This window comes from Sphaerodactylus townsendi, unplaced genomic scaffold (assembly GCF_021028975.2).
Source record: "Sphaerodactylus townsendi isolate TG3544 unplaced genomic scaffold, MPM_Stown_v2.3 scaffold_19, whole genome shotgun sequence".
NCBI classification, from domain to species: Eukaryota; Metazoa; Chordata; class Lepidosauria; order Squamata; family Sphaerodactylidae; genus Sphaerodactylus; species Sphaerodactylus townsendi.
In genome coordinates, this window is record NW_025950352.1 from 946,891 (window position 1) to 973,999 (window position 27,109).

The 27,109-nt window shown below is 60.6% G+C and overlaps 2 protein-coding genes across 5 annotated transcripts in view; one reads left to right on the top strand and one right to left on the bottom strand.

Annotated features, from left to right (window-relative positions):
- The window catches only part of MROH1 (maestro heat like repeat family member 1), a 59,734-nt gene extending 41,706 nt beyond the window's left edge, over positions 1 to 18,028 (top strand). Inside the window, 21 exon segments of the mRNA XM_048482682.1 lie at positions 115 to 235; positions 593 to 686; positions 788 to 828; positions 1,460 to 1,564; positions 2,417 to 2,552; positions 2,953 to 3,065; positions 3,580 to 3,732; positions 4,114 to 4,268; positions 4,491 to 4,656; positions 8,861 to 9,057; positions 10,800 to 10,937; positions 11,305 to 11,419; positions 12,215 to 12,361; positions 13,327 to 13,518; positions 14,147 to 14,248; positions 14,251 to 14,307; positions 14,456 to 14,540; positions 14,637 to 14,809; positions 15,191 to 15,293; positions 15,405 to 15,470; positions 17,365 to 18,028. Coding sequence (XP_048338639.1) covers positions 115 to 235; positions 593 to 686; positions 788 to 828; positions 1,460 to 1,564; positions 2,417 to 2,552; positions 2,953 to 3,065; positions 3,580 to 3,732; positions 4,114 to 4,268; positions 4,491 to 4,656; positions 8,861 to 9,057; positions 10,800 to 10,937; positions 11,305 to 11,419; positions 12,215 to 12,361; positions 13,327 to 13,518; positions 14,147 to 14,248; positions 14,251 to 14,307; positions 14,456 to 14,540; positions 14,637 to 14,809; positions 15,191 to 15,293; positions 15,405 to 15,470; positions 17,365 to 17,450 — 2,545 coding nt within the window. The 3' untranslated portion in view covers positions 17,451 to 18,028.
- A 3,881-nt stretch (positions 18,029 to 21,909) lies between these two features.
- BOP1 (BOP1 ribosomal biogenesis factor) overlaps positions 21,910 to 27,109 on the bottom strand; it is a 77,261-nt gene continuing 72,061 nt past the window's right edge. For all 4 annotated transcript variants that reach the window (XM_048482603.1, XM_048482604.1, XM_048482602.1 and 1 more), the window contains 6 exons: positions 26,375 to 26,507; positions 25,366 to 25,546; positions 24,935 to 25,223; positions 22,943 to 23,027; positions 22,371 to 22,478; positions 21,910 to 22,249 (listed from right to left, as the gene is read on the bottom strand). In XM_048482603.1, coding sequence (XP_048338560.1) covers positions 22,096 to 22,249; positions 22,371 to 22,478; positions 22,943 to 23,027; positions 24,935 to 25,223; positions 25,366 to 25,546; positions 26,375 to 26,507 — 950 coding nt within the window. In that variant the 3' untranslated portion in view covers positions 21,910 to 22,095. The remainder of the gene's footprint in view (positions 22,250 to 22,370; positions 22,479 to 22,942; positions 23,028 to 24,934; positions 25,224 to 25,365; positions 25,547 to 26,374; positions 26,508 to 27,109) is intronic.

Consider the following 27,109-nt stretch of genomic DNA (forward strand, 5'->3'; position numbering starts at 1 on the left):
CCGCAGGGGGTGGGGCTCTCCCCCTTTCCCCTTTCCTTCCTCGAAGCTCCTGTTCGTTCCCTTCCTTTCCTGGGCCTCCTCCAGCCCTTGCCGGTTCCTTGACTTTTTGCCCAGCTTCCTGGAGCCCCCCCTAAGTGATGCAGAGACGGCTGACCTGTTGGACACCTGCCTGAGCAGTGTGCTCGCCCTCCCCGAGACAGAATCCCTGAGGGAGAAGGACAGCCCGGTGCTGGAGGTACCCAGTGGAGTGGCAGCTGGCAGGGTGGAAGGGCCTCCCTCTAGGCATCCCGGCCCCTGAAGCTGAACAGGCCTCCTCATGCTGGTTCACCAGATAAGCCTCCGCCACTCAGGTGGAGGAGTGGGGAATCAAACCCGGTTCTCCAGATTAGAATCCACCTGCTCTTAACCACCACACCACGCTGGCAAACTGAGGCAGTTTCGGGTCGCCTTGATGTCCAGGAAGTGACCCTCTGGGGGCAAGGGCGTTTTATTGCACCCCGTCCCATGCTCCGCTGGGTGGGGGGAGAAAGACAGAGCGGCCAAGCCCTCTTTCTCCTGCCTTCCTGACCCTCCCTCCCTCCCCCCCCCCCAGACCCTCTGGAGAGACACCCTGCGCGCCCTCAAGGACCTGCTGAAGGGGGTGCTGCTGAGGCACATGAGCCCCCCAGCACCGAAGACCATGTTTTAGAGGTGGGTGATGTAGGAGATGTGTTTGGGAATGGGGGCAGAGTCCCTCAAGTGACTGAGGGTCACGGTCTGCAGGTCAGCTGTTGCTCTGTCTCTGCAGCTGAGCCTCCAGCTGACCAGCAAAAGCCTCCCGCTGTCTGGGTGAGATGGGGCTGATGGGAGCCCCTGGCTGGCAGCGGGCCATCTGCTCTCCTCTGGGTCTGGCTTCCTGTGTCTGCGCTAGAGATGGTCTAGGTCAGTGGTGGCGAACCTATGGCACGGGTGGGCACGTGTGCACAGAGTGCATCATGGGGTGGGGGGGGGGGGAGAAACACTGTTCAACCTCACTGATTTTCATGGGAAGAACTAAAGCGCGATCCTTTACCTGAGAGTAAGCTCGGTTGCTGGCAATGGGGCTTTCTTCTGAGTAAACCCTCCTAGGGTCATGATTCACCTGTTCGAAGAGTTACACAGTTGCTTCAAAGCAAAGCCATCGACTACCACCAAGCTTACTCCTGAGTAACGCATGCCTCGGAGCCAACTGTTTTTTCTAAACCAAAACCTCAGTATTCAGGTTAAATTGCCGGGTTGGCCCTTTGCGATAAATAAGTGGGTTTTGGGTTGCAGTTTCGGCACTTGGTCTCAAAAAGGTTCGCCATCACTGGTCTAGGTGGCACCTCCAGGCCCCAGCCGTGTCCTTCAGCCCGTGTGGATGAGGGGTGGCTGAGGGGTTCACGCAGCAATTGCCGTGTCAGCCTCCTGTGGGCGGGCTTCACGCTAACTCTTTCTGCAGCACCTGGGCCCCTGGATCAGATCCACCAAGGAGCACGAGCGGGCGCGGGCCGTGGAGGTGGCAGCCGCCGTTCTGGAATTCTATCAGGAGAAGCTGAACGTCAGCGTAAGTCCAGGGCCGGCTGGGCCGCCTCTCTGCAATGGGGGCTGCAGCCACGCAGCGGGTGGCTCGGCACACACGTCTGTGGTGGCTGCAGGAAAAATCTTGCTGGTCGTGATCTTACAATCATTGGAACCGGAACAATTAAGACAGCCGGCGTATGAAGGAAGGCATGTGGTCTTCCCTAACAGCTGGAAATCCTTTGCTTAATTTTGGAGAGAGAATTAAATGTGCCTTTGGAGTTGCACAGTGGTGCCTCTCTTTCCTATGGCCTTTCTCCATCTATCTTGCCTCCTTGTAATATCCTGGTACATTAGTTTTATTCTGTAGATGTATTTGCCATCGAGGTGAGGTATATTTTTATTGTATCTTAGGGTTGTTGGAAGCTGTCCTCAGCCTGGGGAGGGGAAGGGCGGCATCTAAGTGTAATGAATTGAATTAAATTGAATTAAATGGGACAGTCGTCTTGAGCACAGGTGTCAAACTCGCGGCCCTCCAGATGTTAAGGACTACAATTCCCATCATTCCCTGCCATCATGATACTGGCAGGGGATGATGGGAACTGTAGTCAGTAACATCTGAAGAACCCAGCGAGTTATTCTCCTGTCATCCTGAAACAAACTCGTTAATGACTAAGTGCTTCGGCTAGGTGGTACTGCATCAGAAAGCTGTGAGGATGCGACTGGAAGACTGTCATGATGGTTTATTTCCAGTCCTTAACTTAAGAGTGAGTTATCTTACAGTGGAGATCGTGTGACTGGTGTTGTTCTGTCCGTGGTCTTATTTTTCTTTTGGGAAATAAGCATGACTTAAAGAAGTAAGCCTGGCTTCTCACTGGGCCCCCACTTGCCCCCGCAGACGGTGGTCCCGTTCAGCAACCTCGGCCAGCTGATGGCGCTCTTCTCCCCCCGCTGCACAGACTCTTTGGCCAGCGTCCGCCAGCATGCGGTCGACTGCGTCTATGCGCTTCTCTATATCCAGCTGTTCTATGAAGGTACCAACACCAGCCAGGGCTGCTGTTGCAGTCCCCCCCCCCAATTCCTCTTTGGGGACCCAGCTTCCCTCCTGCCCTCCAGGGAGTGGCTGCCCGGAATCAGCCAGTCTTCCACTCTGGGAAACGAGTGCACGGCTACTGCTGCTCTCTGCCTTGCTCTTCCGTTGTAGAGCTGTGGAAATAACTCACCGCCAGGGAATCAGGCGCTGCCGCCCTCCCCTGCAACTTGCCCGCGCATGGCCTGTTCCCTGTGGTCCAGTGTTCCTCGTGGCCAGGAGAGGGCACTCTCTCCCTGTTTATGCTGGCGGGCGGGAGTGTTGGAGCCTCAGCGGAGGGCTTGTGCCCCTGAGGTCAAGGGGCCGGTCTCCAGACAAGGACTTGCTGCTCTTCCCCCTTGCAGGGTTTTCTCGGGACCACCGAGACGAGTCTCTGGAGAAGCTGAAAGCCATGAAGCTGGGCCTGCGGGACCCCAACGTCAACACCCTCTTCCAGGCCTGCTGCAGCATCGCCAAGGTCTGGTCCAGGGCTGCTCGGGGCAATGCCAGGGTGCGGGTCTCTGCTTGCCTGTGGCCCCCTGGTGGGGAGGGGGGCTCTTGTGCAGGCAGCAAGGGGAAGGGGCTTCGTGGAAGTGTGTGTGCCAGGAAGCCCCAGAAGCCCGCCTCAGTCTGGATCAGGTCACATCTGCCCAGAACTGGGCATGAGGGGTCTTCTGCCCGTTGGTTGGTCCCAAAAGCTGGCTAAAGGGCGCTACTGGGAACAGCCTCTGGTTTGGCTGCCAGCTCCGGGGGGGGGGTGTTTCCTCCTGGCTCTTGGGAGGGGGCAGAACGTGCCGTGCCAGGTGTGCAAAAGAGGACCTGCAAAGCGGCCCCCCACCCACTCCGTTAGCTGGACGGGGCACGCGCCTGTGGGGCCTTTCGACAGCCTCTTCCAGGGGGCGGGGGGGGGGCTTTGACACCTGGGAGTGCGGAGGCTTCTCGGCCACCCACCCACCCACCCACGGGCGCCCCCCCTCCCTCCCTGCCGCCAGGTCATTGCGAAGCGCCTGCCTCCCGACCAGCTGCTCAGCCTGGTGCTCTCCATGCTGGAGGGGCTGTCGGATCCTGACCGAAACTGCTCCCGAGCAGCCGCCGTGATGGTGAACTCCCTCCTGAAGGAGCGCGGCGGAGTCCTGCTGGAGAAGGTGGGTCTCCCTGCGGCCCTTCGCTGCCCCCTCTTCGGCCGCTGTGTGGACAGGCGCGGGTGGCCCAGTCCTGGCCTTCAGTTGGGGTTGTTCAGATGTGCCTCCTCTTCTGCTTACAAGATATTCTTCTGTCCCACTGGGGTTTCCGCACAACACGCCTGTGAGGTCGCCCAGGCCCAGAGAGAGAGAGAGGGAGGGAGGGAGGCCCTGTTTCCTGGCTGCCTCTGGCTGCTGTGGCGTCCTTCCGGCGTAACGAGGACTCCCAGGGTTAGGCAAAGGCCAGATTGGGGTCCCTGGGGTCCGTGGAGGGGGTGTGTGTGTCCCGTGGGGCATCTGCTGGGCGAGTGTCCCTCTGCAGCGGCCGCCCTGCCTCATCCGCAGGTGCCTGAGATCCTGGAGGTGGTGCACGCCAAGCTGCAGGAGGTGGACGAGGAGCACGTGCGGAAGGCTGCCCAGCAGACGGTTTACATCCTGGCCTCCCAGCACAAGGCCGCCGTCGTATCCAGCCTTCTGGGTAACCCCCTGCCCTTGGACAGGTGAGGCCCTCCCCCTGTGGCTTCCTCTGTGGGGGAGGGGCTGGGCAGACGCCGACCTCCGTGGGGCAGGGGGCTCTGCAGTTGAGCCTCTTGGGGGGCCGGGGAGCTGTGTCCCCAGCCTTCTTTTTGCCTGCTGAGTCAACCTTCACTTCTGCCCCTGGGGGGGATGCCTGGAGTGGGGGGAGCCACGAGGGGGCGTGACAGGGCTCTTCCGCCTTGCAGCTGCTCCTGCACCATGTGGCGGGCGCTGGCCCCCGACCCCGCCCTGGCCGCCCAGGTCGTCGAACTGCTGCTGGAGAAGATCAATCGGGACGTCCCGTACAAGGAGAACAGGTCCTTCCTCCGGGGGGGCAACGCGGAGCGCGTGGCCACCCTCCTCCCGCTCTCCGTAAGTGCCCCGTGGGTGGGGAGGGGGGGGTGCCTCTTCCTCCAGCCCCCACACCTGGGCTGCCGGTCTCATTTCCTGTGCCAGGCCGGGGCTCTGCCGTAGAATGCCTGTTAGCGCTAATCCGCCGGCTCATAAAGGGCCTCTCAGGTGTTCCTCCTCCTCCTCCTCCTCCTCCTCCTCCTCCTCCTCCTCCTCCTCCTCCCGGGAGTTCTCTTTGCGTTTTATCCCCCAAGAAAACAAGCGCCGCCCCCGCCGCCACTTGGCAGCCCTCTGAGCAGGAAGGCAGCTGTGAAAATTCCCTCCTCTGGAGCAGATGGCAGCGAGTCCCTCCTGCTGAAAGCCAGCTGTTGGGCCTCATCCTCTTCTTAGGGTCTGAGGAGCCCCCTCCCCCCCCCACAGCCCGGCTGGCGCATTGCAGGAGAATCCCGGCTCCTCCAGTGGGCCACGGCGAGAGGGAGAGTCCACCCGCCTGCGTCTGGGGTGGGGTCCTTTGCCACCCCCCGTAATCCCCGGGTCCTGCGAGAGGGTTCTGAGTCCCTTTTCGTCATCAGGTCTGAGAGTGGGACGGGGCCGGTCTGAGCTGGGAGCTGCACCTGTTGAGCATAGCTGGGAGCCGCCGGAGCGATTGCGGCCCACGTCGTTCTTCCCCTCCCCTTCCCATTAACCCTCAAAGCCACTTTGGGTGAGAACAGCTAGTGCTGAAGTCTGGATCCCTGCGGTGGGGGGAACTCAGCCCTACAACTTTGAGCTCTGCTTTTTGAAGAGGCAGCTGCCGTCCCAAACACCATCTTCTCTGGGTGGCAAAATAGGTCGTTGTGCCAGGAGTAGGTGCTGCCGCCTTGGGAAGGAGCTCCTGCCCGTCTCCTGAGTAGTGGCTGTGCTGGACCGTGCTGGGCCCTCGGAGCGCCTTCCCTCTGACGGGCCGTGCTTGAGAGGTGCCCTGGCAGTCCCCCTGCCTCCAGCGGCATCTGGGTCTTTGTGGGTCTGGTGCCCCCAGTTTTTGGGCATGCTCAGAGCTGTGGGGAAGGGTAGGGGGGCATCAGCCACTGGTCTTGTCCCTCGTGTATCTAATCTGGAGGAACCAGGTTTGATTCCCAGCTCTGCCGCCTGAGCAGAATTCAGATTAGCCTGTGCACTCCCACACACGCCAGCTGGGTGACCTGGGGCTAGTCACAGCTTCTCAGAGCTCTCTCAGCCCCACCCACCTCCCAGGGGGTTTGTTGTGAGGGGGGAAGGGCAAGGAGATTGTAAGCCCCTTTGAGTCTCCTGCAGGAGAGAAAGGGGGGATAGAAATCCAAACTCCTCCTCCTCCTCCTCCTTCTTCTTCTCTGGGTGAGTCGCTTGAGCGGTTAACAGTGTGGCATCCCTCTTGCCTGGTGTCTGGCTTGGCAAGCCCTCCTTGAAACGATGGGCCGTGGAATCCCAACTGAGTCGGTGGGTGGGTGGCTCTGTGGCTGGAGGTCAGCTCTGCCTGGGATGGCTGCAGACAAGTTCAAGAGCCGCTCACCCACTCGGTCTAGAACTCCACGCTTTCCCAGCTCCCGTGTCTTCAGTGCATAGAATGCTTTGGAGAACAGCCTTCGGGAAATGGGTGCCCAGGGAAGGAATCTGTGCCGGTTGGGAGCGCCGCACAGAGTCCCCGGATGCTTTTGGCTGACTTGAGCAGCATGACGCACGAATGCCAAAGAACCCAGCGAAGGAGTGGAGTGCGGTCCCTTGGTTGCTTTCATGAGTTTGGCACTGTGGAACCAAGATGGCTGAACCCCTGAGCTCCTTTGGGTGGGCTGATGGGGCTCAGCTGGCAGCCGTACGTGCCAAGTCCTAGAGGGCATTCCTCAAAGGCTCAACTAATGGAACCTCCATGGTCACAGGCAGCATACCTTGGAATTCTCAGTTCTGAAGGAGAGGAGGAGTTTGGATTTATACTTTCTCCCCTTTCTCTTTTGTAAAGAGAGTCAGGGCAGCTAACAAACTCTTTCCCCTTCTTCTCCCCACAACAAATGCTTGTGAGTGGGGGGGCCGGGTTGAGAGAATTCAGAGAGGACTGTGATCGGCCCAAGACCACCCAGCAGAAATGTGTAGGAGTGGGGAAGCAAATCTGGTTCACAAGATAAGAGTCCGCTGCTCAGGTGGAGGAGTGGGGAGTCCAACCCTGCTCTCCAGATTAGAGTCCGCCTGCTCTTCACCTCCACCCCATGCTTCTGGGGAGCCAAGCGGAGCAAACCACTGGCCTTTTTGCCTTGTGTATGAACATTGTGGTGGTGCCCAGGTTGGGCATGACAGCGGGGCATCAGTGCCCCCGCCCCCCCCGGCTCAGTCCCGCAGGCCTCGCCCCTGTCTTCCTGCTCAGGCAAGTCCCCCCGGGCCCTCCATTATGGGCAATGAAAGAATGGAGACATGCTTGTGACACCCCCCGCCCCGCCCCCCCACCAAGCTGAGCCCGAGAACATCGTCTTCCGGGCATGTTTGGGGCTCAGCTCCAGGAGTTTGCAGTTTTTCAAGGGAAAGTCTGGGTCAGGCCAGGGTCCAAGGGGTGGGGGGGCGGCTGCCTTGGGGGTGAAGGGGGCCTGTTGGTAAGGAGACGGATCGGCATCCAGTGTCTGTGCTGTTGTCTTCTGGGCCGCTTTGCCAGCGCTGTCCGGCTGGCTCCTGGGGGGAGGGTCATGACCCCTCTGCTTCTCCCAGCCTTTGTGTTGTGGTTGTGGGTGGGGCTGGGTGCCGAGGTCCTGCAGTAGTGTACCTGCTTTGGCTAGTCTATTTATTTAAGAAGAAGAGGAGTTTGGATTTATTACTCTCCCCCACTTCTCGCCTGTAAGGAGACTCCAGGTGGGTGACAAGCTCCTTTCCCCTCCTCTCCCCACAACACACTCCTTGTGAGGCAGGCGAGGCTGAAAGAGTTCTGAGAGAACTGTGATTGGCCCAAGGCCACCCAGAAGGAACATAGGAGTGCGGAAACACATTTGGTTCACCAGACTACCACTCAGGTGGAGGAGTGGGGAGTCAAACCCGGTTCTCCGGATTAGAATCCACCTGCTATTAACCACTACGCCACTGCTGTTCCGATTCTTAAAAGATTTATACCCCACTTTTCCTTATTGTTCAAGGCAGCTTACAAAAAGAAGCTAAACGCACGCCCAACTAAAATGGCAAGCCCCAACTCCTCCGTGAAAATGGCTGCCCATTCAACCCCTTCCCCCAATTGTCCTGGCATCGAAACAGGTGTTGTAGCACCTCCTGAAGACCGCCAAAGGGGGGGGGGGCTCCCCACACCTCTTCAAGGAGCCCCCTTCTCAGACCTGGAGTCGCTACAGAAAAGGGCCAGGCTGTGCTCGTTGGCAGAGGGGACACCGTGAGTGGCGGGTGGAGTAGCCAACAGAAGGCTCCCTGATAGCCGTAGCTGAGGGGGGGCGGGGACATGCGAGAGGAGGCGGCCCTTCAAGGACGTGTGCCCAAGAACAAGGCTTTAAACGTCCTAACCAGCACCTGAAATTCAACTTGGAAGCCGACTCGCAGCCCGTGGAGCTCTGTCCAGGTGGACCACGTGTCTTCCCACCGGCTAGTGCCTGATAGAAGAAGAAGAGTTTGGATTTCTATCCCCCCTTTCTCTCCTGCAGGAGACTCAAAGGGGCTGACAATCTCCTTGCCCTTCCCCCCTCACAACAAACACCCTGGGAGGTGGGTGGGGCTGAGAGAGCTCCGAGAAGCTGTGACTAGCCCAAGGTCACCCAGCTGGCGTGTGTGGGAGTGCCCAGGCCAATCTGAATTCCCCAGAGAAGCCTCCACAGCTCAGGCGGCAGAGCTGGGAATCAAACCCGGTTCCTCCAGATCAGAGTGCACCTGCTCTTGGCCACTGCTCTTAGCCACTGCGTACACTGCTGCTCTGCCACATTCTAGACTAGTTGTAGCTTCTGGGTTGCCTTCAAGGGCAGCCCCACGTACAGTGTGTTGCAGTCGTCCAGCAGTTCTCCTGGGAAGAGTCTTCCCTTCTTCGAGCCTGCCGGGTTGATTGTTGGTGCGGGTCCTGGGGGTCTCTTTCCAGCCTGGCTCTGCTCTTCCGGTGGGCCTGCAGTGCCCCGCCCTCGCCCGCCAGCCTGCTGGGCCCCCTTCCACAGCCTGCCCATCCCTCTTGCCCGGTGTGTCTGGAGTGGGGCGCGTGGGGAAGCTCCCTTCTCCCCACAAGCTCGCCGCTCTCCTCTTCCTCCAGGCCACCTGCGCTCTGCATGAGCTCATGTCTGTCCCGGAGTCCGGGCCGTCGGTCGTGGGCCTCTACGCGGAGCTCTTTGTGACTCTGCTGCTGCGGGTCAGCTGCACGGTGGGTATCCAGTTGCCCAAGAGCCTGTCGTCCAAGGAGAGGAAGAGCCTCAGCCGAGGGCAGCCCCCCCGGGCTCTTGACCCCTGCAGGTACTGCTGGGCGGGGGCGGGGGGGTGGCGGCTTTGGGGGTTTGCTGCTCCCCCTCCCTGCCATGTGGAACCGATTTTTGTTTTTCATCAACACAACTGCGAGTGCTGGGCCTGTAACATGAGGGCTGGCTAATGCTCCACGGCCCATAACGTATTAGGTATGAAGGCAGGCCTGACCTCTGTGGGGGGATTAGCCCCCTGTTTTCCACACACTCATCTCCCCCTAAATCAGGAAATATTAAATCTCTCTTCCTGTTGCAGCCGAGGTTGTGGTTTGAATTTGCATTCCTCGAATGGTGCTGCGGTGCCCGAGCGCGCTGCTGGCGGATTGGGTTACGGTGGCCTCTCCAACGGCTGGGATGGATGGGCTGAGAGCCATCCAGACACTTGGGGAGGGGAGGGGAAGGGGAGGGCTGCTAGAGGGAAGGAAGTTGCTCTTCCTCCCTGGGTAGGAATTGGGGAGCCTTCCTATGAGCCAGGAGGGGCCCTTCTTGGTCCCAGCACAGCGGCTGCAGATGTGGGGGAGCTGTGCGTGCTGGGGGGGCCGGGCTGCTCTCGCCTTCTGCGCAAACCCATGAAGCTGCCGTGCAGACAGCTGGGCTTGGCAGTGGCTCAGGGGCCCCGTGGCCATGCCCTTGTGGCCAGGATGTGAGGGAGAGGGCCACAGGTGCTGGTGAGGATGGCGTGCAAAATGGCCTAGCCCCTAAAACATGCCGAGTGAGTAGCATGCCGTGGGGACGCCGCTAGAGCTTGTGGCTGTGGTGCCTCGTGTGGCACGTGACGCGGCCCGGAAAGGAGGCTCCCATAAAGGACGTTGCTGCCTCGTTGCCCCCAAATGCTTGCCGTGTGGCTGCCGGCTCCTCCTCAGGCCGGGGGCTCTCTGTGGTGTGGGGGAAAGGCTGATGTGCAGCTGGGCCGGGCAAGTCCCGAGCAGGACGGCTGCCCCTGGCTGCACAAAGGAGCGTGGCTCCAGCGAGCCTCTCCTGTTTCATGAACCGCATCCGGCCGATTTTGAGTGAGGTCAGACTGGCCGGTGGCTCCTTCTGTTGAGACCGGGCTTCTTCTTTTGTTCTTACTGATCATGTTTTAAAATGGTTTGAACTCTTGAGCTGCCTCGCAGTGCCTCCCCCCCCCCCCCACAAATCTGGAGAGGATGCCCCAAGCGGCTCGCCCAAGCGCCACCAAGTGGGAGCTGCAGTGGAGAAAGCGCCCCCCGGCCAGTGCCAGGCTCTGCCACCCTATTTGGGGAAGTGGCCAGCGGGCCCGTGGGGACCTCTGGGAAGTGAGGGTCCTATCGACGTGGCCCCTTGTTTGCTTCTTACTGCGTGAGGCCGGTGGTCCGCCTGTCCCTTTCCCAGCCCTCGGGCAGGCAGGGACTTTGCCGGGGCTGTCCCCAGGCATCGCCAGGAGTGCGTCATCGAGGGCCTTCTCTGTGGAACTCGGCAGGGCTGACCCTGGAGGCGCTGGAGTCTCCGCTGGACAGTCAGAGGAGTGTGATGCAGGGACGTCCCACGTGAGCCCCGGAGCTCAACGGGCAGCTGTGAGGCTACCTGGCTTCCGAGAGAGGGGAGTTGGCGCCTTGGAGGGCGGTGCCTTCGGCTGCATCCGGGGCCCGGACTCCTGCCAAGCACAGGGCAGCGTGGGGGCTCCCGTGCCAGGTGCTTGGCCCGGCCATTCCACCGCAGCCCTGCTTGGCTCTGGGGCCGTCTGTGCCCGTGCCAATCTCTCTGCCCTCCCTCCAGCTCTGCCGTGGAGACCCTGAAGACCATGCTCACCCAGGGGGGCAGCAGGACGGTGGCTCAGGCCGTGGCAGACGCTGGGGGCTGGGAGATGCTGCACAGCATGGAGAGGCACCACGAAGGCGTTGCGCTGTTGGCCAGGTAGGCAGGCCCAGTGGGGAGCTCTCTGGCTCCAGGTGGCTGCTGGGGTTTCTGTGGGGAAGCCATGATGTTCAAGCAGAGGAAAGCCTCTTGAATGGGAGCGAAAGACGTGGCTCACCTAAAGTGGGGGGGGGGGCAGCATGTCCTTGGAGCCTGAGCTTCTGGCAGGCAGCCTGGGTCTGTGGTGCCCCCCCCCAGCACTGAGTGAGGGCCAGACCTTCCTCTTGATCTGGGGGGCGGGGGGCGGTGCAGGTGAGGCATGGCGAAACGCATCCTGCCAACCCGAGGCCGAAGAGGTGTGCCTTGCTCTGGGTTGCTGTGTGTGGTAACGTGTATGTGTGTGTGGGGGGGGGGGGCTGTTCCACAGTGCCATGGCGAAGCATGCTGGGCCCAAGCTCTCCCCGATCGTCAAGAGCCTCGCGCCCATGCTGAACAGCATCTACGACAGCCAGAGGGTGACCACCACGGCCTTCTTTGCAGAGGTGAGGGGGCCGCAGGGACAAGGAGCCGTCGTTCCTCCTCCCGCCCCGGGTCTCAGGGCACCGCCTGAGGATCGCTGCCAAGGAGCCTCTTCACAGAAGTGTCTGCATTCACGGGGCGCTGCCTGGTTGCCGTGGGGCGGGGGGGGGGGGGCAGCAGCTTCCTTTCTGTCTTCCCCACCCACCGACCCACCGCTGGTAGAATGAACCTGTGCAAACCGGGCCGGCCTCTGAAGCGGGGGCAGCCGGCTTCCTTGCCGTTAGAGTAGCTGGTGCTCCTGAGCGCCATCCTGTCCCCCTCCGACCCCAACGGGGAGCAGCTGAAGCCAGCGACACACGGCCTCCTCCTCGCCCTCGACGTACCACCCCGAGGAAGGGAGAGAACCAGGCTGTAGCCTTCTCTTGCCTGCCTGACCACCCTGCACGGCTTTGTCTGCAGAGAATGCCCCCCCCCCCCCCGCCGGCACTTCTGCCACACTCCGCTCCCTGCTTGTAAACTGCCTCTTAAAGTCTCAGCTGATGAAGCAGTCTGGGATGGGGGCGGCTTTTTGCTGTGGGGCGGTGGGCCTGGGTGCTGGCCCGGAATCGGAGCGTGACTCACTGCCTGGGCCTACCAAGGTTCAGAGGCCCCTGCTCTGCTCCCCCGGGGCCAGGCAACGAGGTGTGAGCTGCGAGTGCCGGCTGCGGTGGCCGGCTGGCTTCTTGGGCCCGTGGCCCGGGAGCCTGGGCCTTCTGCTGGGTGGCTTTGCTGCCGTGGCGTGTGCGGTGGGAGACGTGGGCTCTTTCTGTGCCTTCCAGCTTCTCAAGAGCAATGTGGTGAACGACCTCGTCCTCTTGGAGTCCATGATGGACAGCATGACCGCCCGCCAGAGGGACCCCTGCACGGCTGTGCGCATGCTTGCCCTCCGGGGCCTGGGCAACATGGCCTTGGGCTCGCCAGCAAAGGTGAGGGCTGAGGAAGGGGAGGCCTTTGCCTGCCAGCCACACAGCTGTGGCTTCCTGTGCCACTTTCCCTGGCCACTGCCCTAGTGGGCAAAAGGGGAAGGTGCACAACCACAGGAGGGTACACAAGAGATCATACGTACCCACCAGGGTGAAACCGCTGTTTCAAAAACAGAGACCTCCCACTTGAGTGAAAAGATTTCACTTGTAAGTAACAGTATCAACATGTGCACAACCATACAATTGAATATGCAAAAGAAGCCACAAAGCAAAAGACTAGTCAAAATCTAGATCAGGGGTCTGCAACCTGCGGCTCTCCAGATGTTCATGGACTGCAATTCCCATCAGTCCCTGCCAGCATGGCCAATTGGTCATGCTGGCAGGGGCTGATGGGCCCCAGCAATCCATGAACATCTGGAAAAAGAGCTGCAGAGCCCTGATCCTAGACAAGATACCGACCCCTCGACTGTCCCTGGACAGGCAGCACCCCCTCTGCCAAGGAAGGGATGGACTCTGCTCTCTATGGGTAGCTGTAGCTCTGGAATGGACTACAACTCCCATGGTGCCTTGCTCTCCACCAACCAAGGCCCTGCTGCATCCGGCTCCCTGGAGCTGCCCCTGGGGGGGTCTTGGTGGAAGCCCAGCTGACTGCCAGGGCTCCCAGAGGAGCTCGCGAGGCCCAGCATTGGCTTTCCTGAAAGGTCCCCTTCAGGGGGGCGTCTCACATGTGACGCTCTGTGCTGGCGCCTTCCTCCCCCCGGCGTCTCTTCCTTCTGCTCAGTCAGGCCCATCTCCCCTTCCCCGGGGCCACCCCCACAGGAGCTGCTCAGCAGGCCCCGCCCTGTCCGGAGGGGCTCTTTGCCAGCCCTGCCCATGAGTGCGTGCCAAGGCAGCTGTCCCTGCCCCTGAAGCTTGTGCCCCAGCCCTGTGAAGCGGTTGGTAGAAAGCCCCTGGAGCTTCCCCTGCAGGTGCAGCAGCACAGCACCCAGCTGTTGGCCTCCATGGTGAACGGCATCGACGACAAGGACGACCCCCACAGCACGGTGGCGCTGGAAGCCATGTCCAGCCTCTCCCGGATCCTGGCCTTCGCGGAGGAGAGGGACGTGCGCTCCATGCTGCTCCACATAAAAGCTATTAGCATCACTGACCTTTTAGACAGCGTGGGATGGAGGGGCAAGGGGAGTGGGAGCGGTGCTTGCTGATTCCCTACCCTGGCGGGGGTGGCTGGGAAGGCGGGGAGCAGCAACGGGTTCTGCCCTCCTGAATCCTTCAGTCACTTGATGAGAATTCCGGGTGGGGGGGGTGTAGGGGGGAGAGACCCCCCAGAGGCATGGATTTGGGACATGAGCTGGAGGCATAGATCAGGGGAAGCAGGGGAGCTCCTGCACCCCAGCTCCAAGGCCAACAAAGCCCACCCTCTGGGCCCCATAAGATTGGAGGACACGAACCCTCATGTGACTCAGAGATCTCAGCTCCTGCTGACAGCAGCGAGGGGGAAAGGGCGTGGCCGAGGGTCTGGGCAGCCTCCTAGAAGCCCCTCCCCCGGGGCCCCTGCTTGGTTGCCCTCTCTTGGCCAGGCCAGCCTCTGTTCCGGGGCAGCTGCAGTTGGTTCCTTGTTCTTTCTTTTGAGCAAAGGTGTGTTTGGGTGTGTGTGTGTTTGGGTGTGTGAATCTCTCCTCCCCAGAGTTTGTTTGGGACCCTCCCGGGTCAGTTGCACAGGAGGGGTGGGGAGCAGCCCCCAAGGTGTGTTCGGGGCAGAGCCCAGTATTGTTGCCGCTTCCACTGCAGGAGAAGCAGGAGCTGCGCCACTCGTCCATCGTCCTCTTTGGGACCCTGACCCAGTTCGGTGCCGGGAGCTGCGAGGACGCCTTCTTCGAGCAAAGTCTAGCAAACGGTCACTATTGACCCTCTTGCTCCACCTGCAGGATCCCAAACCAGAAGTGGTCAAGGTTGGCACCTGCCGGGGCACGGGCACGGGCACGCTTCCCTTCCCTTCCCTTCCTTCCTTCCAAGCCTGCAAGTCTGCCCAGCACACGCGTGGCCCTGGCGTGGCCCCTGGCCCCGTGCTGCGCGCCTCACCCCTCTCCCTCCTTGCAGGCCTGCAAGTTTGCCTTGCGCATGTGTGGCCCCAGCATGGGCTGCCCCATGCTCTGCGACATGTTCCAGAACCACCTCCCACGGGGCAGGGGCTCGCACTCTGGCTGAGAGTTCATGGGCGACGATCTTGGGGCAAACGGCTGGTGCGGTCGGAGGCTGCCCCGCTGCATCCTGGGAGCAGGGGTGTGTGGCCGTGGAGCTTTGTGGGGCCGTCGCGCCCCCTTCCTGCTGGCCAGTGGCGCTCTGCACCCCTCTGTTTCTCAGCAGCAGGCACGCACTCTGGGGTGGATGGGCAGTTGGCAGCAGTGGCTGGGCAAAGCTGTGCCGAGGCGGGGAGTGGAAGTGGGGGAGTTGGTGCAGAATCTTCTGGCAGCGCTGAGCATGGGTGGGGAGGCCGGGCGGGCGAGCAGAGGGAGGGTCTGCGTTGAGGGCAGAGCTCCTGACTGCTCCAGGAATGAAGGCACCTCTAGAGCAAAACTCCGCCAACCACTGGGGGGCTTGCAGGGTCCTCCTCAGGCAGCCCCTTCTCCCCCCCCCCCCGCCCTCCGTGCCCTGCTGGAATGTGTGGCTGCTGGGGGTGGAGGATGGGAGCAAGGGGGGCTTTCCTGCAACGGGGCGGAAGCTTCTCTGCCTCCCTTCCTCTGCTTGTGATTCTCCCAACAGCCCTGCAGAGGTGCTGGTGTGTGCGTGTGCGTGTGCGTGCGTGGTTGTGACCTCCGTGGCCTCCCGTTTCAGATGCAGAAGTACCCAGAGGCACTCGGCCGCTTGACTGCCACCAACCTCTTCTACTTCAAGAGCAACTGGGCCGACATCCGAGCGGCTGCCCCCATGTTTGTGGGTGAGTGGGAGGAGGTGTTCTGCTCAAAGCCCTGCTGGTGCTGAGCGGGGGGGGGGGTCGTCTTCTCCCCGCCCCAGGTGACCCCCCCTTCCCCGGGTCTCTCCCTCCCAGGCTTCCTGGTCCTGCACGTCGACAGAGAGCACTGCCAGCATTTGGACGTGGATGAGCTTGTGGCAGGTGAGGGGGGGGGGCGGGTTCTAGTGGACGGCTTCACTTCAGACCAGCACAGCTGCAGAGTTGCAGTTTGTGTTGTGTAGCTCCAAAGTCTGCTTCTGCTAGGGGGCATCTGGCACCCCCCCAAGTGTTAAGAGGAGCCTGTTCCACTCTCACATGTCTGTGTGTGTGTGGTGGGGGGGCAGGGGCGGGGTTGCATCCTCTCAGCCCAAATGCAAGCCTGTGAACATTGAACATGAGCTTCCGTGCATCGAGGCCACAACATCAGTAGTGCATTTTGCTGGGAGCAGAGAGCATGACTGCCCGTGGGGTGAGGGGTGTGTGGGGGGAGTCCCTTTTTTTCCGAGCCATGGTGGCGAACCTATGGCACTCCAGATGTTATGGACTACAATTCCCATCAGCCCCTGCCAGCATGGCCAATTGACCGTGCTGGCAGGGGCGTGGCGATCGAAGCAACAATCCGATGGCTATCTGGAGTGCCATGGGATTCTCCTACAACACTAGGGTTTCACTTCAGTGGTCGGCACCTGTCTGGGTGTTCAGAAGTTCTGCTGCTCCTCTTTAGATGAATCACATGTGTCCCCCCCCCACCGTTAAGAAATTGCAGACAAGAGCGGGGGGGGGGGGGGCTCTTCATCCGTGGAGAGGTTCAGTTGGGCTCTGAAGGGCTCAGCAGAGTGGGGGGGGGATGAGGAGGCAGCTGCAGACCACAGCCTTTGTGAACCTCTCTGTAGGAGGGGGGGTTCTTGGGGCTCAAGCGTGGGTCTGGCTCAGGGGAAGGGGCAGGAGGCTCAGGTGTGCTCAGCAGCTTTGGAAGGTATTGGCTGGACAGGGCAGCATCTTGGTGTGGTGGAACTCCTTCAACGCACGGAGTCTTCTCCGGAGCACCCTGAGCAGCCCCTTGATGCATTTGGAGGCTGGGTGTTAGTTGGGAGGGGTGGGGGAGTCTCCCGCTGGCCGCTCAACTGCTCGAAGCCCCCTGCCTCCCTCTCCCACCCCCCCAATTCCTCCTGGAGCAGCCTCCTGCCATCCAAGGAGCAGCAGAGGAAGCCAGTGAAGTAACGAACTTTCCTGGATTTCGGGGCTGTTTTCCTTGTCAGCAGTGACCTCATCGCTTAGAATAAGGCTTGGAAAATCTCGGCGCTTTCCAGCAAAGCTTAAAAACCACTAAAAAAGGGAAAACTATCTTTCCGTTGGCTGCTGGAGGCGAGAGGGAGAGGGAGAGCGCGAGGCCCGTCTGTGTGCGGCGGCCTGTGTGGGGGAGGCTCTGGAGGGGGGGGGCAGAGAGGCCGCTGCTTCCCCTCTTGAGCACCTCTGGCTGACGGCAGCCCGGGGGGGGGGAGCGGCTGCAGCTGGCCCCCGCGCTGATCAATGGGTAGGGAAGCAGCTCGGCACATAAATCAGGCCGTCTCTCGTCCGCTCTGGAGGGAAGGGAGAGTCTCGGATTTGCAGTGTAAACATGCTACTGGAAAAATATTATTGTATCTCCGCTGTTTGGGAAGAACCTCCGGCCCTGCTCGGCTTTCGGCTGGGTGTGAGCCAGGTCCCGGCTGCAGGAACTGCCGGCCCCAACTGGGCCTTCCCAAAGTGTGGGGCTGGGGGGGGGGGGGGAGAGACTTTTGTCCGGCTGTTCTGAAGGTTTGTGCCTGGCTGGAGTCCTGTCTGCCGGGGCAAGTGCTGGAGACTAAAGGGGGTCTCTGTGGGGCCCAGAGGTGAGCAGGTGCTTCAGAAGGCCCTGCCGGGCTGCCATTATGCCTGGCATGGCGGGGGGTGGGGAGGGAGCTGGCTCTTCTGGCGCTTGAGCCTTCCCCCCCCCACCCCACCCCGTAGCTTGCAGGATGGCAGACCAATCCTGGGCTGGCTGCTAGCTTACTAATGGTGCTGCTTTCCTCCCCAGCCCTGACGGTCTTGCTGAAGGACCCCGTGACTGCGGTGCGGGTCAAGGTGGCCGAGACGCTGGGCCGCCTGGTCAGGATCGTGTGAGACTCTCCGCTCTGCAGCCAGGGACCCCTCGGGACTCGGGCTGGACCCTCCTCCCCCTACACCGCCCCTTGGGGCGCACTATGTCTTCCACAGCCACCGCAGCCATCAGATTCACGCTGAATCACAACACCCGCCTCCGAGGGCAGAGCTGCGGCCCCAGGAGGCTCTTCTGCTGTCACACCGTCCCTCAAGCTGGGGCTTTAGGTTTTAAGTGGACTTCCTGTGCCAGGGACACACAGAGACTGGCCGGCCAGGCACCAGGGGACACAAGGGTCGCAGGGCTGCCATTTCCATTGTCACCCCGTCCTCACCCCACATTCCTGGCCTTCCCCCACACTGGGCCCTGGGGGAAAGGGCACGGCCGGCCTCCCAACTCCTTCAGCCATTGCAAGGATTCACATGGTGGCCTGTCTTGCTCTTCTGGGACCCAACCACTCTTGTGGCCGCTCCCTCCTGGCAGGGGCTCTGGGAGCCGGTACGTCTTCCACTGGTGCAGTCTTTGTCCCTTCCGGCAGGACCTTGCGCGCGTGTACAGACGATCAGACCGCTTATTTTTAAATAAAGTTCTTTGCTTCTCAGAACCATGGTGGGCTGTTTCCTTTCGCTCCTTGAAAACTGAAAGCGGCCAGCCCTTTGCTGGGAACTCCAGCCTCCCCCACTTGAGGGGCACCAGATTTTGCTCCCCAGAACCATCAGATCTGCATGGGCGGGGGGCGTGCTGAACTGCATCTGCTGCTGGACCGCGTGAAGCAGCTTGGCAGCAGAGGACCTGGACTAGCAGTGTGGGAGGCAAGTCCTCCCTGCCCACCTGGCCCTGCCTTGCTGCTGTCCGCTGACACAGAGATTTGCCTCTGCTGCGAGGACTAGAAACTTGATGGGAACAGAAAATGTGTTTACCTATTGTATTTCCTCCATTCTCAGAAGTGGGGTGCTCTCTACTAGGTGTCGTGCCCCCCCTGGACTGTTCAATAAGGAGACTTCGTGTTCAAACAATGAATTAATTGAAAATGGCCTTCATTGAAAACCGCATCAGGACCGAGAGTTCAGATTTCCGTGAAAGAACTAAGGATGAAATGCCAAATCAGCTTCCGTTATAACCTCACTCCGTTCCCCTGGCGTGTCTCTTGGCCCTCCCCTTTTGGGCCGGTTCCCGAGGGGGGAGCAGCATGCTGATGCTCGCACGGGAAGGAGGCGGCCTGGCCTTGGCTGGAGCGAAACCACCCAGCCTGTCCAATGCTCTGAACTGCAGAAGCCCGCAGGTGCCTGGCGAGTGGGTTAGCCTGGGCCTCAAAGCGAAGCAAGAGACAGTAGGGCCAGAGAGAGGACCCCACATCCAGTCGGGAGGTGTCAGGGACTCTGCAACTGGTTATCACTGGCCTCCTATCACGGTGGTGGCGAACCTTTGGCACTCCAGATGTTATGGACTATAATTCCCATCAGCCCCTGCCAGCATGGCCAATTGGCCATGCTGGCAGGGGCTGATGGGAATTGTAGTCCATAACATCTGGAGTGCCAAAGGTTCGCCACCACTGTCCTATCATGTCTCATACTTGCCCTCCAACCAGCTGTGGAGAGCGAGAGACCGGCCCGTACAAAGGGCAGGGGGCGTGAACCGGTGCCCGCTTGGCTTTTGCTGTGTCCAGAGGGAGGGGCTCAGGGAGGAGGAGTCATGAAGCAAAAATCAAGTTGGCCCATTGAGCTTGTGAAGATAAAAGGGGTTGTTAGTCTATGAATGTCCTCTTGTGCTGGAGCCGCCTGGAGGGTCCATTAGAGTCCAGTAGTGCCTTAGAGACCCAGAGGATTTTCAGCATGGAAGCTTTTTGAGAACCGAAGCGCCCATCATCAGACATCTGCAGGAATGAGCTAGGGTCTGCAACCTGCGACTCTCCAGATGTTCATGGACTACACATCCCATCAGCCCCTGCCAGCATGGCCATGGAGTCCATGAACACCTGGAGAGCTACAGGTTGCAGACCCCTGAGCTAGACTCATGGAGGGAGCATTGACTCTTTTTGGGGCGGGTCTGTAAGGTGCTGATGGACTTGAATCCAGTCCTTGGACTGCAGACCCACACAGCTACAGTCCTGAGCCCCTTTGGCAGAACACTTCCGTCCTAAAAAGTCAGGGTGGCGAGAACACCCCTCCTGCACCACGAAGGACAGACATTCAGGGTGAGAATGTCGTACTTTCCAAGGTCGGCCACAGACACTTTTTTCAGGTTGATGCTGAACCTCCAACACCTGGAGTGTGTCTATACGGCCGGTAACTCGTGACTGTTGGGGAAGGATAGGAGCAACTCTTCTGCTGTGTGGAAAACCTGCTAAGAGGCGAGGTGTGTTGCAGCCCGTAAGTTGAGACACGTGCTAGGAAGCTCGACCAGGAGCTCTGGGACCCCTGGCTGGAGGGCTGCTGAAGGCCCATGGTGGCTCCTGCCGCTCTCCCTGGACAACTATTCCTCTCCACCTCTGGCTGAAGGGAAGCCGTAAGCCTGACTCCGGGCACGGGCCCAACAGCCTCTCTCTCCCAGGCGGAGGCAGACTCCTTCCCGCCGATGGCTCTTTCACGGGAGCCAGGCTGAGGGTGACTCAGGGACACACAGACAGCTCCCAGAGGAGGGCAGAGAGTCAAACCGGGGGCTCCCTCATCTTGGCTCTCAGCTGCTACCCTGCACAGGAGTAGCTGGAATCCTCTCATGGGGGAGAGGGCAAAGGAAGGGGGTCTCTCCTGTTGGCTCTGTTTCCACAAGGCTCCCGGGATGCTGGAGGCCAGATGGCCACTGCAACAGAGCTGGCCACTTACAACAGGTTCCACGGGAAGGGAAGAGACACCCCCCCTTCCCCCGCCAGGTAAAGTTGTAAAGCCGGAACCGCACACAAGCTGCTTCCAAACTGTCTTGGCAGGAGAGCAGACGCTTGCCTGCTGATACTAGCAAAAGGGGAGAGGACGGGGCAGCCCTCTGGCGAAGGTGGCTTACGTGGGCCCGTGGGCTGAGCAGCTCCCAGCCCTCCTCGCTGGCTGATCCTTGGCAGGTGCAGCTCAGCCTTTCGGAGGACTCTCCCTCACGCCTCACCGGCTCCCCTCTCAGCCAGCAGACACCCCCAAAGCAGGCCTTTGGAGATGGGGGATCCTCCTGCTTGCTGGAGGCGGGGGGGGGGGAGAGGGAGAGTCTGACGAAGCCTCTATTTGAGTGCCCACACCCACACTGGACCGGGCGCCTGCATCTGCGTGGGCCATGGTGGTGCCATCCCTCCAATCTACCTGGGCATTCTCACCCCCTCTTCTGCACCCCAGTGACCAAGCAGAGCCTGGGCTTTAAAGCAAAGGGGCACAGACCAGCTCTCCCCCCTGCTGCCCCTTGTTTGGAGGCCTGCACTCGCTGCAGGCACAAGCGGGGGGCGGAGAGGAGTTCTAGAAGGCGCCCCATCAACGGCCAGGTCACGCAGACACACGAAGCTGCCGAAGGCCGGCCCTTTCTCCTCAGACTGGCAGCAGCTCCCCAGGGGCTCTGGCAGAGAAGAGTCTCCCCCCGCCCCTCCTTCATCCATGTGCCTAGCAATGCCAAGAATCGAACCTGGGGCCGCCTGCCTGCCAGGCAGAGCCTCTTCAACAGAGCCACTGCCTCTCCCCTATCCTTGGGATTCCCCGTGCGTCTCGTTCGGGGGGATGGGGTGCGTGTGTTCTTTGCACAGCCCAAGGAGAGCTTGCAGAATGAACTCTCTTATGGGACAAACCCTCCCCCCCCCCCCTGCAAAAAAAAAAGAGAGAGGGATTAATAAGCAGGAGTCCAAGAGATCTATGCTCTTGGATAGCTTTGACTGCTTAGACAGCTTGGGAAGGGAACTGGAACTCGGCTCCTCTGGAGGGGTTGGAGTTGGAACAGGCCAGATGCACAGACCTCTCCTGCTCTTCCCCAGAGAAGCCCCCAACCCCCCCGCCCCCACTCAAGGGCCCGACTTCCAGGCTTGCTCCTACAATGGAACAAAAGAGGCTGCTATTCCAAGGACCAGGACTAGAGCAGGCAGCAGGCGGGACGGCCACTGGGGCCCACATGAAGTGCTCTGGTGGGTAAAGAAGACGCGAGGAAGAGGGGTAGCCAAAGGGGGCCAGCAAGGCCCACTCTCAGGGCAGAAGCCGCTGCTTCCGGGAAGAGACAAGGCCCGCCTGCCTGGCTCTTCCCACCTCCAGCAAGGAAGAAGAAGGCCCACCCAAACGCTCTGCGTTCAAGCAACCAGGCACGCCCCCGAGTCTCTGGGAAACAGCCCCCCCACCTTCTCCCGCTCCCCGATCCCAGAAGTTCCAAAGATTCTGCCGCTCCCCCCACCTTACAGACCTCCACCCCTCAATAAGGCTGCGCAGCCTCCAAAGCCGCCGCTCGGGACTGTGGTGACCCCCTCCTCTGTCGAGATCAGCTGGTCCAGGGAGCTCCTCCGATGAGAGCGGGAAGGAGGAGGACACCTTGGAGCGCCTGCGGCCAGCTGGAGAGTTTTATTCCAGAAAGTGGACTTTGTAGGGAAGTTCAGTTTCCCTGCAGGAAAGGCCATGCAGGCCACAGGTCCAATTGCAGGGGGCGGGGGGGGGGGGGGGGGGGCAGCCCCGCCCGGCGACAAGGTCCCAGCAGCTACTCCTGAAGGAGGCAGTCTGTCAACTAGGTGAAGAGGCGGACGGTGGCGTCTGCGCCAGCGGAGAAGAGCCAGGGCTGGCTGGGGTGGAAGGCGACGTCAAGGACACCCAGGTCGTGGGTCAAGGCGTGGCCCTTCAGCACCTTCACGGGCACGATGAGCGGGTTCTGGAGCAGATCGCTGCAGGCGGGGAAGGGGGGAAGAGTTGAGTGAAGCCCACACCAGGCCCGGAGGCAGCCCCCCGCCCCGCCCCGCCCCACCCTGCCCAGCAGAGGCAAACCCCAGCTGTGCCGCCACGTACCTGTAGACCATGCCGTGGCAAACGATGACGCTGCCGTCGTCCGAACCGGAGGCAAAGAGCGGGTAGTGAGGGTGGAAGGCCACGGCTCTCAGCGCTGCCTTGTGGTGCCTGCAGGGAGAGGAGCAAGCGCCAAGGGGGATCAGGCCCAGGTGGCCGGGAAGGTGGCCCTCCTCTGGAGCAGCTGCAGCCACAGCCTCCTGTCCAAGAGATTACATCTCAACTGGGCCAGAAGCGTATGAGCCGCTGCCGCTCGTCCTGAGACTGGGAGGATAACACCGGCCTACCTCAGAGGGGCGCTGCGGGAGTCACGCAGGACAAAGGGGATCGGCTGTATTGCGTGGGAAATTTGATCTCTGAGCAAGACGGGGCATGATGTTTTAACACGGGCGTCCAACTCTGGCACCCTAGATGTTCATGGACTACGATTCCCATCAGGCCCTGCCAGCATGGCCATCTGGGGCGCCAGAGTTGGGACACCTGTGTTAACATGTTAAGTGAGAGAACGGCCGTGAAGCATTTCGAGTGCCCGACGCACCACGGACATGCTGGGGCTTCTCCCTCCCCTCGCTCACCTCATCACGCGGTAGGGCTTTGTTGACAGGTCCAGGTCAAACCAGGCAAGTTTGCTGTCGTAGCTGCCACAGATCAGGTTGTCGCCTGGAAAAGAACGTGGGGGGGGGGGGGGGGACAGACGGGGGATGAGGACCTGGAGCTTCAACCCAGGTCAGCAGCTGAGATGCTACTCCCCCCACCCTACCCCCGACAGTCCTTCTGGGGCAGGCTGCTGACAGACAGGCCCCTCTGTTCTCCAGGCGGGCAGGAGCCTGACAACCTCCCTCCCTCCCTCCAGGCAGGCAGGAGCAGCAGTGGCGTAGGAGGTTAAGAGCTCGTGTATCTAATCTGGGGGAACCGGGTTTGATTCCCCGCTCTGCCGCCTGAGCTGTGGAGGCTGATCTGGGGAATTCAGATTAGCCTGTGCACTCCCACACACACCAGCTGGGTGACCTGGGGCTAGTCACAGCTTCTCGGAGCTCTCTCAGCCCCACCTACCTCACAGGTGTCTGTTGTGAGGGGGGAAGGGCAAGGAGATTGTAAGCCCCTTTGAGTCTCCTGCAGGAGAGAAAGGGGGGATATAAATCCAACTCTTCTTCTTCTTCTCTTGCAAGAACTGGCCCCAGCCTCAGCCAGGAGGGGTTGGGTCAAGGTCTCCCGGGACCAGGGAAGGAACATCTCTGGGGCTTTCGTCAGCCTTCATCCGCTTCCTCTCGGGGCTTTTGGGGACCTGTTGCAGCGCTGGCGAGCAGCCAGGAAAAGAGACGCGGGAGCTGACTCCTCCAGTGGTTCCTGGGCCTCCCTGGGCCTGCTCGCCTCCTTTGGACTGGGTTTTGCAGGGCACGGTTCATAACTGCGATATGGACGGTGACAAAATGCCCTATGGGGGAAAGTGGGTGGCACCTCCATGGGAGATCAGACCTCCCTTCCAGTGGGCAGCAAGGGAGAGCATGCTATTTCATGAACTAGGGAGGGAGGGTGGCACGGGGTAGCCCCAACTTCTGTGTAGCTGGGTGGGTAATTGGATGGGAGGCTCTGCAGAGGAAAGCAATGCTTTGGGTGCCCCCCCTGTCTGAGGCCATAAGAGCAAAACGACGGCTTGTCCTCCGGGGACATTTGTCGGTCTCCTGCTATTGCTCGCTTGCACCGGTGGCTGGAAGACTCGTCCGCCTCAGCGAGCCCTCCTTCCTGCCCATCGTCTTCACTGTTGCTTTTATGTAGTCCAGCTCTACTTTTAATTGTTTCAATGTGGTGTTGTTGCTTTTAATGGTGAGATATTATGATGCATGTTTCCCTTTGTTAGCAGCCTTATCTGTCCCCAGGAGGGCAGAAAAGCAGGGCATCCGTTTTGCCAAACCAACACGACAAGCGTGTGTTGACGACAAGCGTGCAGAGAAGGGCAACGAGGATGATTGAGGGACTGGAGCACCTTCCTTATGAGGAGAGGCTGCAGCGTTTGGGACTCTTTAGTTTGGAGAGGAGACGTCTGAGGGGGGATATGATTGAAGTCTATAAAATTATGCATGGGGTAGAAAATGTTGACAGAGAGAAATTTTTCTCTCTTTCTCACAATACTAGAACCAGGGGGCATTCATTGAAAATGCTGGGGGGAAGAATTAGGACTAATAAAAGGAAACACTTCTTCACGCAACGTGTGATTGGTGTTTGGAATATGCTGCCACAGGAGGTGGTGATGGCCACTCACCTGGATAGCTTTAAAAGGGGCTTGGATAGATTTATGGAGGAGAAGTCGATTTATGGCTACCAATCTTGATCCTCCTTGATCTCAGATTGCAAATGCCTTAGCAGACCAGGTGCTCGAGAGTAGCAGCAGCAGCAGCAGGCCGTTGCTTTCACCTCCTGCATGTGAGCTCCCAAAGGCACCTGGTGGGCCACTGCGAGTAGCAGAATGCTGGACTAGATGGACTCTGGTCTGATCCAGCAGGCTGGTTCTAATGTTCTTATGTTGATGCCGGCCCCCCTCCCCAGCCGCCAGCCGCCCGCCAACCTACCTGCAGGGTGGACGGCCATGCTGGAGACCCACTTGCAGTTGGTGAGCAGCTTCTTGGCCAGCTCCTGCTTGAGGAGGTTGTAGACGCGCACGAAGCGCTGGGTGGCCACGAAGAAGAAGGGCCGCACGGGGTGGAAGAGGACACGCTGCACCTGCCCCTTGCTCCGGTGGAAGGGCGCCTGGCTCCAGCGCTTGCTCGCCTGGTGGATCAGCACCTGCAGGTGGCTGTTGTCCGAGACCACGGTGGCAAAGTAGTCCCCTTTCCAGTGCCACGTCACCTGCTTCAGGGGCTGCGGCAACAAGGAGCAACATGGCCGGTGGGTCTGGAAGCGCTCCTCTTCCCGTCGCCGTGGACTGCGTGGCTCCAGCCCACCTCCCGTGGAGGGGCTCCAGCGCTCTCCCCGCCCCCCACCCACGCCGTCCTGCCATTACCTTCCCGTGTCTGACGATGAGTCGCACTCCCCGGCTGCGCTCCTCTCCGGCGGCTTCCTCCCACAAGACGGGCTGTGGCCGCGCCTCCTCTGGGGGCACAAAGGCCTCGAGCAGCTGGTCTGTAGCCCCACAGAGCAGCTTGTCCCCCAGGCCGGGGTTCACCAGCAGCACCGCCTGCTCCCTGCGGGGGGGAGGGGAGAGAGAGGCGGCCCATGTCAGCAGCAGGCTGCGCCCACAGAGCCCACAGAGTGGGGACAAGAGCTGGCCACAGTGTGGGGTGCGAGGCCTGACCTGGCCTGCAGAAGCCGCTGGCACGGACAGAAAGCCAGCAGCTCAGAGTGCCAACTCCAGCAGCGTTTGAGGGCTGTGCCCACCAGTCCAGGAGTGGGTGGCTATGGTGGCATTCGCGTGGCCACGCTGGGAGCTTGTTGAGGAGTGGCTCAAGAATGTCAGAGCCACCAGACCAAAGGCCTGTCTTCTCCAGCATCTCATTTGACACAATGACCAACAGAGGCCTCCGGAATGTCGTTCATGGAGGACCCCTCCCTCCCCCCCCCCGCCCCGCCCCTCCAAAGCAGCCATACCATAGAGCTGGGCACAGACGCAGAACCAGGTATTTGCCTGATCCCCTTTTCAGTCTGTCTAAGTCAGCGCCTGGCAACATCCCCCCCCTTGGTGACGTCCTCTGCATAGCTATGGCTGCCCTGTATCTGCTGCCCACAAGGTGCCCCTGAGCGGGGGGGGGGGGGGAGTTCTTTCTCTTTCCACATCATGCCCGATTTTGCAAGCCTCCGCCATGTCCTGCCTGCCTCGTCTCTTTGGGAAGGTGTTCCACACCCCTCCTTTTGGCTTCCCTCCTGGGGGCCTCTCCCAACACTCCGCCTCTTGGCTGGGCTGCTGATGCCCATTCCTTGGCCTCTTCGCCATCCCTCCTGGTTGCCGGTGACTTAAATATAACGTTGTGGCCCCTCGGCTGCCCTGCCCTGATACCAGTTGAAAGAAGACTCACACAGCAATGGCCACGAGGCAGAGGGTGGGGCTGGGGTTCCACGCCACGCCCTTCACCGCGCCCTGCACGGGGAGCGTCTTCAAACACCGGGCTGTGCAGACCTCCCAGAACCTCACGGTGCCGTCATCGGACCCTGCAGAAAAGCACAGGGTGGGGAGGTGGGCTTCGCATCTCTTCCCATGTTGCACTGGGCCCTCCCAAACAAAAGAAGTCCAATGCTTGCGTACGACAGGCTGATAGGGAACGACAGCTGAGAGGTGCCCGGTTCAAATCTCCTCCGCCTCCGCAGAGTTGCCATCAGCCAGCCAGCCAGGCAACAAAGGTGCTCAGCCTCAGCCCAGCCCGATGCGGCCATCCTGACCTGCCTTAGAGGGGGGTTACTCAGACTGTGACATGAAATGCTCTGAGCCCTTCCTATGGCTCTCTGTGTTGCACGTGCGGAGGGATTCTTGTCCTCTAGGGCAGTGTTTCCCAACCTTTTCGAGGTCAGGGTACCCTTGACCTCACTCTTCATATCTCACGGTACCCCTGCTGTCACCCTCCACCGTCCCCTCCCAGGGTGAAGGGAAGCACTGGGGGTGGTGGCGGCTGCTGACTTTGTGACAGGCCCTGCCCCATGAGCCAGCTCCATGTCCTTGCTGGCACCGGTGGGAGACACCACAAAAATGAGGGGGGCGGGGCGGTAGTGTTGCTGCGGGACCCCTGGGACATGCTCACGGCACCCCAGGGTACCAG